The 14,768-nt window shown below is 35.3% G+C and overlaps 1 protein-coding gene across 7 annotated transcripts in view; it reads left to right on the forward strand.

The window, feature by feature from the left end:
• Positions 1–14,768, forward strand: part of USP33 (ubiquitin specific peptidase 33) — a 38,292-nt gene that overhangs the window by 3,935 nt on the left and 19,589 nt on the right. For 6 of the 7 annotated variants that reach the window (XM_014250781.2, XM_014250784.2, XM_088060131.1 and 3 more), the window contains exons 2-9: positions 1,709–1,835; positions 2,854–2,907; positions 4,967–5,029; positions 7,374–7,526; positions 8,730–8,829; positions 11,795–11,864; positions 13,142–13,255; positions 13,937–14,015. In XM_014250781.2, coding sequence (XP_014106256.1) covers positions 1,755–1,835; positions 2,854–2,907; positions 4,967–5,029; positions 7,374–7,526; positions 8,730–8,829; positions 11,795–11,864; positions 13,142–13,255; positions 13,937–14,015 — 714 coding nt within the window. In that variant the 5' untranslated portion in view covers positions 1,709–1,754. Of the gene's footprint in view, positions 1–1,708; positions 1,836–2,853; positions 2,908–3,411; positions 3,482–4,966; positions 5,030–7,373; positions 7,527–8,729; positions 8,830–11,794; positions 11,865–13,141; positions 13,256–13,936; positions 14,016–14,768 lie in introns of those variants that run through there. The other variant, XM_088060133.1, reaches the window with a different exon arrangement.

A 14,768-nucleotide genomic window follows, 5' to 3' on the forward strand; every position in this document is an offset into this window, starting at 1 on the left:
TGCTAATATGATGGAAGTTGAGGAGTTTTGGCTTAAGAAACTGTTGCCTTATTTGAAGTGTCTTTCAGTAACAGTGCATATAGATTACAGTCAGTCACTGAACTGAGGAAGTACTCCAGCTGGTGCTTATGTTTTAGAATAATGCATTTTAAGTGTCATGCCACTGGTCCTGGAAGAGAATTCAGATCTCCTCTAGAAAAAAATAATCCTAAACGATTAATTTACTGTAGTATTTTCAGTCTTGTGAGATAAGTTCTGAAATATTTTATTGAACAATTGTTAACATATTAAGAAAGACTGAAACATATACACTCATGCTTGAATCTATACATACAATTATATACTTACTAAATATTTATGTATAATTATGTATAAAGAAAATGCATTTAAGTGTATATATCCATGTATATACATATGTGCATGTAGTATGACATGAAGTATCACATATTATTCCATTACAAATAATATGTGATACTTCAATAATATTATTTGTGTACACACACATATCTAGAAGAATGACCAAAGGGAGCAGAAATGGCTCTTGGTTCAAAGGGATCTTATGGCAAGGCAATTGAAGGAAAAGGTAAGTCAGACATAAGCTGAAAGTTTTCCAGGGAGTGTGTCTGAGATGCCCATTAGGCAAGGCTTGTTTATCCCCATTCAGTCAAAACTGTACGGTGCTTAATATTGAAATGAGTGATTGGTTCTGTAAGTGGAAGGAGCAAACCTAAAGCTGCCAAAGCACACAGGCAAAGTGGAAAGAAGTGTTGATAACAGTGCCAAAGACTGCAAGCAGATCAAGGAGGGTCCATCACTGAGCTGGAGTCTAGTTGCAAGTCTTGATAAAGGAGCACTACATTGGACAGATAATAATTGGGCAAAAAAAGCTATTTTTTTCTTGGCCTTTAGAGATTGAGTCATCTGTTGTAATTAAGTGACAAAACTGAAACAAAGTTATTGGATAGTCCCTGTCTGAATGAGTCAGTTGGAGTATTTATATAAAAAGAACATTACAGAGTTATTTTTGGGTTTTTTCCTTCTGTTGCTTTCTATGCAACTATTGAAATAATAATGACAAAGTGATTGTATGTGGCATTCTTCTTTTCTGGTAAGTTTCTGTGTCTGCACCAGAGACCTTGGATGGGCAAAGATAACAAGATAAAAGTGTTGCTGGGTGTTTAGTGCTACTTGTGAGTCACATGTTTCAGTCTCCTTTTGATATATAATATGTCTGAATCTAGAATGCGTCTTTGTAAATAAATAAAACCAAGATAAAGTTTCTTTATCCTGTGATAAACGAGTCTTATGTTCCTGCAGTTTAGCCTTCACAGCTTCAGCAATGTTGGAAAGATCCTTTTCCAGAACATAGAAGAGGCAAGGCCACTGTCAGTTCTAGGTGGGCTTGAAAACTGATATTTATATCATTTAGGTGCTGTGGCAGAGTCCAGAAAGTTAAATAATTAACCCAAATCAGCTCTGCTCCATTCAGAATTCTTTTTGTTTATGACGTAGAAGTCATTGGATTTCATTTTAGAAATCAGCAGGTTTAGTTTTGGGCTACTGAAGTCCCTTACTAAAATTATTTATACTAACTTAGTCTAAAGAGGCACATTGTTTTAAAAGTTTTGTGTATGTTGCATATTAGATATGTAGTATTGCTGTCTGTTCTAAGGAATTTGGTTTTATTCATTCTTTATTCTGTCAACAGGTGTTGAAAATTCAGCTGCAGGATCTCAGAGAATACAGCTTCAGCAATGTCGTCACCCAGCAGCGATTGCCCACACTTGGAATCAGTTGGTGAGATAACAAAGGAGGAATTGATACAGAAATCTCATGTGAGTTGTAGCAATTCACTTTCTTCCTATCACTGTTAACTGATCAGGTTTTTTAGGTTCACATTTTAGTGTATTATTAGTTACAAGGTGCATTTAAGTGTCAAGCATGGGTAAAAGCTCCTCTACTGGAATAGTAAGTAAAGTATGAGTAGAACTGTTGGCTTGATGAAGCTGGAAAACTGTTCAGCACTTAAAGAGCACCTTTGCCACAAGTGATGTTTTATTGGAATCACTAGTTAGAAGAGTTAGCAGAGCACCAAGCTGAACTTCATTTTCATTGCCGTTGCAGCATTTAGTTATTTGAACTATCAATGTAGTATAGTACAACTAACTTCAAGTAGAAACTGTAACAAAGAAATTTATGGTTTTCTTGGATAACAGTTCTCTTTTTGATAGAAAAGCCACAGTTTGAGAAGCCTCCTCTCCCTGAACTCTTTGTTTCCACCTAGTATTAATAAATGGAACAAAGAAGGATCTTTGTTTGTAGCTCATTTAAGTAGCTGGGAGGTGATCAAAAGTAAAACCTTTTCTGTCCATGGTGCTTAATTTCTATAACAGTTAATTTGCTGCTGAGGAGTACAGCATTTTTCTACTGTTGCATCTTTGTGTACACCTTTGCAGGTGATGTCTGCAAGAAGGAATATGAATTTGTTAAAAGTTCTATCACTATGATTTATTTTTATGTTAAATTTATAGGAAAGAGCAATTATGAGGATTATTATAATTATGTGATATAGTACCTATTGATGCCTTATTTAGAAAAGCAGTTTTTGGTTTAAGATGAAAACTTAGAGATAAATCTGAGATTTTAGTGGAAAAATATGCTGATCTTGAGATTATGGGAAGCAAAAACTGGGTTGGTTATCAACATTTCTCTTTTTTAAAGTTAACTTTAAAGTCTTAAAGTTATTCATCTGATACTAAGTTTTACAGTATTTTTTCTTGTTTTATCTTGAAGTTGTGGTTTACTGGTGAAAGCAAGTGAAATAAAACTTACCTTTGTGTTGAACTTTAATAGGGCACTTGTCAGGACTGTAAAGTCAGAGGACCCAACCTTTGGGCATGCTTAGAGGTGAGTTGTTCTGTTGTTCCTCAGTGGAGTAATTTTCTAGTGAAGATAAAGTTGGTAGTATTTTTGTAAGAAACATCTGTAATAAGGTTCTTGAAATTAGGTTGTTTAACTTATCATTTAAAAGCAAATTTTTTTCTGCAGTTCCTTTATTTTTAAATTATTTGCCTTCTATCAGGTACACAGTTCTTGTAATTTAAGAATAATCCAATAAAATGAGGTGTTTTTTTTATAAGAAGGAAGATAGCATATTAGTGTTTTTACTTGAGTTATGATACTTTTTAACTCCTAAGTTTTGATGTTTTTTTTAAATCTTTCCCCTGGGTCTGTAGATCTAAAAAATAACATATTACTCCTGAATTAATTAAATTACTTTTTATAAGCTTTTCTTAGCATTTGTAGTCATAACATCTAGTAGTAAATGCAGACATTTTGCAGAATAATGCATAGTCTGACTTTTATTCTTAAGCAAAACAAAGAAAAAACTCCTTATTTTGAAACTTGCAGAAGCTTGTATGAACATTCTCCTTACTTCATGCAAATTTCATACAGTCTTTGTCCTGAGTATAGCTCTGTTGTAAGTATACTTTTGCCTATTCTTCTTGCTGTCTACAAAAAACTGTAATTTTCACTGTATTTAAAGAAAACATAAATATGCTGCTTCTGACTGATCTATGATCCCAACTGGAAAGCATATAGTTAACTTAGCTTTTAAAATGTCTTGTGAGATTTTTGGACTTAGAGCTGTTTACAGAGATTGAAATTTTGCCCTGTAGGCTTGACTTCATTTCATGGCAATTTTTCTTTAAGTAGTGTCAGAAGGATCTCCAGGCTAATGTCCCCCTTTAGGTGTATGAGCATTTTTTAAAATCCCCTTCATTTGTGTCCTTTTAGGTGAATGGTGCTGACAATTAGGAGATCTGATCATTTTACTCCTTCTGTCAATAACAGAAGGGGGAAAGAAACAGTGTTTAATGTCTATTGTTAGATGGCCTGAAGTTTTAATTATGTATTAAAAAACCTCTTGGGAGTGGGGAAGAAGTGTTAAGGGTTCATCAACCTGGCAGGTGGGAAAACACTGTCAAACTTAAAACATGTTTTTTATTTCTCACAGTTGTTAGGTTGTTACTGAAAAACTAAATTTTATACCAACATTTCCATAGGAGAGTTTTGTAGTTGCAGTAGGACACTTAATGTCATGCTGTGATGTTTCTCCTCTTGGATGAATTGGCATCTTGTCTTCACCTTTTTCGGTAGAAAAACCTGGTGAGATCCCAGCATGGAAGCGACCTGTAACTTACCGAATATCTGTGATCATTTAATATTGGCTGTGTTCAGCTACTATTTGATTGTATAAATTAACGTGCTTAGAGAGTTATACAGATAACCTGCTCTACCCTCCTGTGTGATTGGTCTGACTCATGCAAATGAGGAATTAGCAAAAATTGCTTGAAGATTGGCAGCTGCAAGATTCCACACTTGACTCAGCCAAATATATTTTGCAATGAGCATGATTAAAATTGACAATTACTTTGCATGTTTTAACTAGAACGTGACAAGTGTTTAGCCATGTAGTGCTGGAAACTTATGTAAAGGTGAAGAAGTTAATTAGTTGTGAAGTAATGCTCTGATGAGTAGGCACTGCAGATAGGGGCATGCAGGGATTTTTGTATAAACATGTCTGAGGCTGTTGCCATTCAGTATTTCACCACTCAGACACTGGATTAACTTTGTATTTTCTGTTACAATCTTTACCAAATAAGGAATTGTAAAAAATACATGTTGTCTGTAATATGAATAAATATATAAAAATGGCCAAAAAAATTACATTCTAAATGTTTCCCATCAGTGGGAGAAGTTAAGTTAAATCTTGCAGCATTCTTTTTTTGCTTTAGGTGATATTTATGTTATTGCTTACTTTGCATGTCTGTTGGTTTGCATAGGACTCTGCAAGTTTGAAATTTGAGTGAATTTTAAAGGGACTGGCAGTATATTCCTATTCTGTAAAACCTGTCTGAGACCACTTTTTAATTCTATGTACTCTGTGTCTCTTGCCCAACAGAACAGGTGTGCGTATGTTGGCTGTGGTGAATCCCATGTTGATCACAGTACCACCCATTCCCAGGTATGTGTATTTGCTAGTAACACATTTCCGTGAAGCAGAGGAGTCAGAGAACTTTTATTTCAATGAAGTCAATAACCTATGTTAGCTAACTGTGTCGAAGTTTGATTTGCTGTAGTTGTTTTTCATGTATAGAAGCAGATCTTGCTGATTTAGGAGTATGTGAGTTTACAGGTTTTCTGCAGCTGCATAATTATGCAATTCTTCTAAAGAAGACGGTGCAGATGAGAAAAAGAATAATTACTGATGATTTTCAAGATGCAGACAAAAGACTTATTGAATATCTCAGCTTTTGCATAGTACTTCACTACTTCAGTCTAAATTTCTGGGACCGTGGCTGCCTGATGGGTAAAAGGAGGAAAGTTGCATTAATGGAAAGCTGAAGAGGTGCGAGATAGGGAGTATAAGTTATCAGAGATAGGTGCTTTGTTTTTGCAGTATGCTCCTTTTTTTAGATGAAGAAACTGTAGACTGAGCTGAGCATATGCTTTCCTGCTATGTCCTGATCTTGCATCCAGCTTGGTGGGAGCAGTGGAGTGTGTGCACTCCATTAGCATGCCAAGTTCTGCCGTGGCTGGGTAGCTTCTGTGCACAGGTTTGAGTCTTAAACTTGCTGTATTTTCTGGGCACACATGTGTTCAAGGGGAGCACTTGTCAAAGGCAAATAAGGTATTCTGGGCACAGAGAGATGGCAGTTTTATAAACATGTCATTTCTGAGTTGCTGATTTTGAGACTAATGAAATTCTTGCCATCAGTTTACAGTTTGTCAGTAAATGCATACAATGTTCTACACTGAACAATTTTTGATCTCTAAAATTACTAAAAAAAACTTGGTGAATATTAAAATGAAGGAATTGTTTTTTTTTGTTTAGAGGCAGGACCTTGAGAAGAGTATTTGTACAAATTGATAGTGCATTAATATAAATCTATATAAATACTTTCACCGTTTATTTTATCAGCTGTTCAAGCTGAATCACAGTTCTAAAGCCTTTACAATAGAATCAAAAGTGAGGTGTTTCTAGAGTAGTTGGGGACCAGATGGTCCCTGGATTTCTTGCCTACAGTTTTATATGTCTTGGTTTCTTACAGTAGTTTATTCCTGCTTTGCATGCTGCCTTAGCAATGTTACATACTTCCAGGTAGGAGAAAGCAGGCAAGCTATTAATTCTCTGTCACTGACATCCTTGTCTTGATTTTCTTATTATTTAATTTTAATTTGAGGCTAGTAAGCATTTTTCTGGATTCTTCTTTAATAAAAATATCAGTAAACTTATTAAAAAGAGAGAAGTGAGGTTGGCATGAATCAACTTCTGCTTACTCCAGTTTACACCAGCAAGGCTCCCTGTACTGCAGGTAGTCATGTTCATTGCATCCACTCCAAGGAAATCATTAGGCCACTGCTCTGAAATCTTGTAACTGTGTATGAATCTGAAGCTGCAGACTTAAGCATGTTCTTGTGTTTAAAATTGTTTGACTTATTTATGTAAATCTGACATTTTTAGTAGGGGGGAGGGCTGCTTAATATTTTAGCCCATTTTACATTAAAAACTTTGTCCTTATACAAGATGTTAAATTAAGGGGGGGGTGGGGGACTTGGGCATCCTGCAGCAATTGTAGTGTTTTCCTAATTTCTAGAAAATCCCTTGTTGTCTATAAACCTGGGTGATACTGACATATAAGGAAGAAATACAGGAAGGATTAGCGAAAATATTTGGAGGAAGATAGCAATTGTATGCCCAATCTTGCATAAGCAAGGAGGTTAAAAAAATATTAAGATTCGAACAATAAAAATATTCTTCATCTGTCAAGTTTATACTGCTTCAGAGTGTGAAGCTATCAAGAAAAGAACTATTTGAGTATAGAATTTTTGCTTTAGTATGAGTACCTCTTAATGTAACTGAACTAAAAATTTTGCCTTAGTCTTCAGATTGCTGCAAATAGCATGAATTCCATGCAGCAAACCGGTAGAAATAAACACTGCAGAGGAGGTAGCTCCTGTTGTGGCCAGTTACAGATATTCCTTGAAAACTGGTTTGTTGTGAATTGTAGCACTTCTAACAACAATAAGAAGGCTTTCTTATTTTTTTAATTACCAAGAGGCATGTCAGATATGACAGTGTCTTAGATTCTGATTGCACCTTGTTGCTAATTTGAGTGATCTGTACAAAAAATGAATGTCTGTGCTAGAATTTCAGTATCTGAGTTGCTCTTTTTTAAGATTCTAACTCATATACTTTTCATTGTTGAAAAACCTAGAATTTTAATGTATCTATTCTAGCTTGCATGTAGGATTATTTAGTTATTCCCAATTTCTGAATCCCTATTGTGTTTTTTGTTCTGTTTTAGGAGACAAAGCACTGTCTAACTGTCAACCTTACAACTCTCCGTGTTTGGTGTTACGCCTGTAGTAAGGAGGTATTCCTGGACAGAAAATTAGGATCTCATTCTCCACTACCAAGTACAAGATTGTCTCATCAAGCACAAGAAAACAGTGTGCAGGTATTTTTTAACCCGATGGAATAAAGGCAGCTGTAATTTTGCAGTAAACATTGTTTTTGCTGAAGAGAGAGACTGATTTTTCCTCCATTCTTCTGGCTGAACTTTCTATTAATTCCTCCTTTTAATTTCATAAATTTTTTTTGCTTTATTGGCATCAGTAGTATTCACTCTGAGTTTTTTTTTTTAGATAAGTGTTGTCTTGGAGAAAGTTACACTGCAAATTCTTAAGTACAATTGGAATAATGCTTTTAGCTGAAAAAAGAATTGTTATTTCTTTATTGCATGTGTAGTTACATAAACATGACAGGTAACTTGGTTAAAACAGTCACAAGTAGAAGTACAATATTTCTAGATGTGTTCTGCTTGAGATAGAGCAGTAGAAGACAGAGCATCATGCACAGGTTGAACAGAAAGATGGGCAGTTTTTCAGTCTATATAATACAGAAATATATTTACTTCAAAGTTTAGTATTTAATATGAACGTAAACTGATCATTTTCTCATAAACTGCCAGTAGCTCAACTGGAATATCACCACCAGAATTTAAAAAAAAAATTAAAAAAATCTGTTGTCTCAAAATTCTTGTCACTTGATAGAAAGCTGAGTTCAGCCTTCTGAATTTCTTCTATTATATTTAATCTTCTTTAGTCTTCCAATGAAACAGTTATAATATACAGAAAAATCAGTGGAACTTACGAAGTCTGTGAAGCATTTTGTTCAGGGATTTTATGTGCTCACAAAAAGAGCCTGTCATTTAATAAATGCCTGCCTGTCTGCTAGTTTGTTTCTCTATTTGTACATTCTTCTTTCAAGAGTTTAATTTGTTTTCATTAACTGCAGTGAGCCATCTGGTGGCACATCAAAACCACCTACACTGGCTTAGGTGATGATTTCTGCCTAAGCTCTTCTGTGCTGGCTGCTTTGTTATCCAGGGGAAACAAATGCCTTCCCTGGCTTTGTTTTGCTTCTTCAGTTATTGTTATAAAAATCATACAGCAATCTGAAAACAAAAACATGGGGGGATTCTTACTAAACTCTCTCAGGGTACCTGTGAAAACCCTGGTGTTTTTACTTCCTGTGCAGTGAGATTTCAAAATGCATTCACATAATTTTCCAATTACAGATTTGTTGGTGAAATTACACATAAGCTTAATCAAGTAGAAAAGTCATGAATTAAAGTAAATATTCTTTTTCTCCTTGTAAGGATTTTAAAATACCCAGTAATCCCACTCTGAAGATTCCATTAGCAGCTGTATTTGATGACTTAGATATAGAAGTGGAAGAAGATGAATTGAAGACCAGAGGTAATAAAAGCAAAACCCTGTGCATTACTGCATGAGTATGCTTTCAAGTCTGTTTTCCAGCTGTGTTCTAATTATCTTCTAAGTGGAATGGTTTTCTTTTCTGCTCAATCTCAGATGTTTGTTTTTATTTTAATCTTTCTTGCAGCAATGTCTCTTACCTTCAGAGTAAAAGCTGTTGCTTGGGTTTGGTTGTTACCAAAGCATGTTGGTGTAATGTTCAGTGCAGTTGGTATTGTAGCCACTCTAGTTCAAGTAGGCTTTTTTAAAATGTGCTCTACTGATTTTGCCTGCCTTAGAAGACTCTTGATTTAAATACTTTTCTGCATTTTGAATAATCCTTTTCTGAGCCTGTAGTATCCTAGTTGTGGGGTTTTGGTTATTTGTTTTCTTCTTGACATAATCGATTTCATGCACTGCCAAACTTTCTCATATCAAAGATTACCCCACCCTAATACTAAATCTAGTGTAAAGATGAAAAATAGAGTGTGAAATCACAAGCAGCAAAGCTAATCCCGAACACTTAAGCTTTAATCTTGCATTTCATAAGAGAACATAATAATTACTGTTTCTGAAAAGCCTCTAATTATTATTGATCATTCTAAAAGCTATGTGTGTATTTGATGGTAAAGAAAATATTTCAAAGTTTCATTTTTTCAGAAAAATATAACCAGCAGATTGTTGAGTTGTTGTTTTTGAGATACCATTGCATATGCCAAGGCAGTTTGTTTCCAATCAGTGATGAAAGAAAAGTTACTCTAATTTATGCATGTGCCATTTTTGGCTGGGCAAGAGTTGGCTATCTTCACAGGAGCTGCTGTGGGGCTCTGTTTTTGGATTTGTGCTGAGAACAAGTTGGTAATGTAGAGATGTTTCAGTTATTGCTGAGCAGGGCTTACATACAGTCAACCTTTTCTGTTTCTCACACCACCAAACCCCAGTGGGTTGGGGGTGCACAAGAAGTTGGGAGGGGACACAACTGGGACAGCTGACCTAAGTGATCACTGGGATAATCCATAACATGTGGCATCCTGGGAGAGGAAGAAGGAAGATTGGGACTTTCAGAGTTAGGGTGTTTGGTCTTCTCCAAGTAACAATTATTCATGATGGAGCCCTGCTTTCCTGGAGATGACAGAACGCCTCCCTGTCTGGGGGAAGTAGTGTTTTGTTAGAAGTTTTGTTTTGCTTTGCTTGTGCAAACAGTTTTTGCTTCACCTATTAAATTGTCTTTATGTCAAGCCATGAGTTTTCTATTCCCCCCATCCCACCATTAGGGAGTGAATGAGTGAGCAGCTCCAGGGGCTGAGTTGCTGGCTGGAGTTAAACCACAGAAATGGGTCTTATTTCTCCTTCACTCATCTACTACCAGCTTTCCCTCTCCTGAGTCTGCTGGTATTGGTCAGAAAACCTGTCTTGTCCCTTCTGTTGTCTGGCACAGTTTTAAAGGATGTGACACTACCCCACTAATTTGCCATCTGCCCTTACATCATTACACCATGTGTTCTATTCCTAGGTAGTTTCTCCAGCTAATGTGTGTATTTGTGTATTTTTATCTCTTCTTGTATTATTAATATTTTGGGGAATGGAGCTTCCATTGCAGTAATGTACAATTAGAATTGCATTAAAGTTCCCAATAATGATGACCTGACTATGTTAAGAGATTTATTCAAACTGAAAGGAAGAATCTTCTTTAGCTTTTTTTAAAACTTTGCTCTTAAAATTTCTTTTGAAATGCTTTTGATGAAGCAAATATTAGAATATATCTTTACAAGAAATGAAATGTATTTGAAAACTTGCCTTGCAATACTACCGGCTGAAAAAAATGCAGTGAGAGTAACTTCCTGAAATACGTACTGCTTCTAAAAATACTGAAATAAAACCAAAATCCTCTAACTGTTCTTGTTTTCCAATTTCAGTAAAACCGATTGTTCTCTTTGTAGCAGAGTTTGGAATGCCTGCTCAGATACAGGAGTCAGGACTATATTTCCATTCAGACAGATAGAACATTTTAGAACTTAATTTTGAAGTTCTGTCTATCAGAAATTGTAACTGAAGTAATCCAAGTGGTTTTTCAGATGTAGAGAGATTTTATTAGTAACTTTTATTTTTTTGCCATAGACCAGAACTACCAGTATAGTTCCTATACTTCAAAAATTGCATAGTCATCAGTACTGATTGCTGAATGTTTGTCAAGTTTTGTTTTAATTTTTGGGTCTTACTGATTATTTGCTTAGAAATGTTACTATTCCCTCATACAAAATTAATTTTACTTTGAAATATTACTTCATTAATGTAATACTTTAGTAGCTATGAATAGCATAATTCATAATTGTGGAAAGAATATATGTCAATTGTAACTTTCATGTGTGTGGCAAGAGTGTATGTGGCTGTCTGTGAGTAAAGTAAACAGTGTGGGTTAGGAAATAAACTATGTGGGAAAGTCTAAATTGAGCAATCTGTTAATAAAAATAAAGGTTTATCATTGCAGTAGAAGAAGACTGATTGCAGGACTAGCCTGGGATAATCACATGCTGAGTAGGTTTTGAATATTGAGTGTAATCTGACTTAGCGTGAATTTGGGACAGAAGAATGAAATCTTTGAGAGGCTTTTGGTAATGTGATTAGTTACAAATGCAGTGTAGCAACAGTTTAACTGGACAGGTAAGTCATTAAGCTGAAGTAAAGCTTCAGTGTTGATAAACATATTTTAAATTAAAATCTGCAGGTGTCATAAACCATGAAAAGTTAGTAAGATGAAATACAGTCCACTTGTCTGAAGTGATTTTTAGTCAGTTGAGATCAAAACACTTAATTACTACTTCTAGTTAGATTGGTATTCCCTTAGGAGTCTTATGTTTCTTTTAGTTGCAATTCTGCATCATAATTGGCATCCCAATTAGTATTTTGATTAGTATATATTTTCTAGGAATTACTGGATTAACAGACTTGTATTTATTCTGTTTTTCAGGTCTAACAGGATTAAAAAATATTGGAAACACTTGTTACATGAATGCAGCTTTACAAGCTCTTTCCAACTGGTAAGGGAAATGGTAGTTAATGCAATGTTATATTTGCTTATGCATGCATTTTTTCCAGGTGGACTTAAGGGGTTTGGAGGCATGCACTACCATGGAAGAGGGCATGTATTTATTGAATCTCAGTCTAGTATACTGCAAACAATTTATTATGGTATATGGGCCACTCAGCTTTTTCCCTGTTTCATTCTAATGCCTCCTAAATAAAAATATATGCAGTTTTAGAAATTAGAATAAAATCCGAAAAAAGCTACTGGATTTGTCGGTTAGTCTTTGTATCTTTTTTCCTTTGCTGCAGAAAAAGTAAAGGAAATGCATAAGAATAAACCCTATTTTTAAAAAAAAGAGATATTAGGATCCGAATTCAGTTGTTACAAACAATGTATCTGGAGGATTCTGTGCTAAGTCATGGTGGGAGTGATGGAATGCGAAATCCCGTGTCATCTGTGGGAATTGTAGACAAGTTCATGAAGGAGAAATCCACAGAAGTGGAAAAGATAGAAACATTATCCCAGCTGGAAAGCTTCCTGCAGCAGGCGGGGCAGGGTGGTGGCAGGTCCTGAGCAGGTGTCACACAGGGTCACTGTGAGCCACAGGCCAGGAGCAGGCAGGGCTAAGGGCCTCGCTGAGGCTTTTTCATGACAGAAAGGAGAACTGAAGCAGATCTCTAGGAGATAAAGAAGTGGACAAGGCAACATGAGGGAACTATTCTTCATATTGAGAAATGCCAAATTTTGGAAGCACACTGGGATGTCTCCTTTCTTGGAGAGAAATGGGTCCAGCATGTATGAGGGTTGTAACTTCAGACAGGAGGTTGAAAGAGGAGAGAATATGTGAGTTGGCAACACTGCACAAAGTAAACACTGCATGAAATAATCACGTAAGTATGAATTATTTGCCTACATACAACTTGTGACACTGTTGGATTCTAGAGGAAAGATTTGTTCAGGTTGCTGTTTATGGATTAGGCTTGTGGTGATTGTTGCTGGAGTGGTACCTGTGTGCTTCTGTGACAGCTTGTAGGAATTGCCTTGAATTTGAATCCCATTAGACAGTTCTGGTGAGAAATGTCAAAGCATGTTTGAGGAGCAGCGTGGCTGTACTGCTGAAGTTGTCCTACCAGAAAATGCTTGGTCACAGCATTTAAGAACATAGGAAGTGGAATTGTTCAGTTATAGAATAGCATTATTCTTATGTTATAATCCTATATGCAATGGAGATTTCCTCTTGTATTTATTTTAACAACCTGAAAAAATTACTGTTTTCTTCTTTTTATTCAGCCCACCTTTGACGCACTTTTTTCTTGACTGCGGAGGCTTAGCCAGAACAGATAAGAAACCTGCAATTTGTAAAAGTTATCTCAAGCTGATGACAGAACTCTGGCACAAAAGCAGGTATTAAATCATTTTGGTGATAATAATAAATAGATTCCAGAGTCATGAGGGATGCATTAATCTGTCCTAGGTTTCTAACTTTTATTTCATGTGCTCTCTTTTTTAAGCATTCCTCTTAAAATAAATTAGGAAGGAAAGAGTGACTTACAGGACTCAAGCAGTCCTTGTAACCTGTTCCTTTTTATATATACCAAAGATAGGACAAGAAATAGATTAGATGACAAGCATTAAGCTCTTAAAAATGTTTATATTTGCCAAAAATACATCTAAAATGTTTAACTCCTTTATCCTCTCCTCTGTGTCCTTCATTCCATATAAATGTTTTATCAGTTTCTCTTATTTCCTTTTATGGAATTTGTGTAGTATCTAGCTAAGAAAATACTTCAAAATAAAAGTACAAAGGTAAAAAGCAGTAATTGTGCACAGTGCCAAGAGCATGTCTGATTTGTCATCTGATTGTCTGACAAGAAATGTGCCTAAAAGATCTGATACAGTCACTGGTTCAGTTGGGTGACAGGTTTATAAAAATGGTGTAGTTTATAATTCAGTGCCAATATTATGTTTTATTAAGATTAATATTACTGTTTTCAGTTGCAGGTAATGGTATGATCCCAGTAAAGATGAAAGTCCATTTAAATGCTTTCTTTTTCAGTGTTTATATGTCTAAAACTTATTTTTTAGGCCTGGATCTGTCGTTCCTACTGGTTTATTTCAAGGAATAAAAACTGTTAATCCAATGTTTCGAGGCTACTCTCAACAGGTAAAAGTTTCTGACTAATGACTTTATGACCTAAGCTATAAAGTTCTCTTAATTAGAAATCCAGTGCTTAACGTGCCTTACTTCTTATATTTGTTTAAAGCAAATGCAACATAAACTTTAGTTAATATTACTTGAGTGTAGATTATCTGAAGTGTAATAATCAGTACTTAAGTCATGCTTTATATTTATTTATATCAAATTCTCAAAAGGCCTTCAATTTAGAATATCTCCTTTTCTTTAAGGAAAATTTAAGTAATAATATCTGAACTCCTTTGTGTGATATAATGCTGCTAATGTTTGAGCAGTCCCAGAAAACAAAATAAAGCTGTTAAAAAACAAAAAGGAATGTAACAGATTTTTAATATATTTGTCTACCAATGATGTTTAAAAAAAAACCCCACGCAGTATCCATTTAGTGTCTTGGAAAAAAGCCCCCCCCCCCATTTGGGTGTTATGGGAATCACAGGTTGGTAGCTTATCATTAGGCAGGGATTATTATATAGCAGAGGCATTCTTCAGTTGCTGCTTCATACAATATCTTGGTGCATTCATACAGTCTGGAGCACTTCATTAAAATCTTTAGGACTAGCTGAAAAATTTAAACCTTGTAGTTAGAAAATCTTACCAGTATCTTCTAGGAATCTGTATTTATTAAAAGGAATTTTGCTGTTTTCATTAAGCTTCATATTTGTGGAGTGAAGGATTAGGACACAGGTTCTAATGTTCAATTGCTGCATATAGCTGTAAAGTCAG

The sequence above is a fragment of the Pseudopodoces humilis genome, chromosome 10, assembly GCF_049639895.1.
Source record: "Pseudopodoces humilis isolate 2021_Gansu_Grassland_sample_001 chromosome 10, ASM4963989v1, whole genome shotgun sequence".
Classification (NCBI taxonomy): Eukaryota; Metazoa; Chordata; class Aves; order Passeriformes; family Paridae; genus Pseudopodoces; species Pseudopodoces humilis.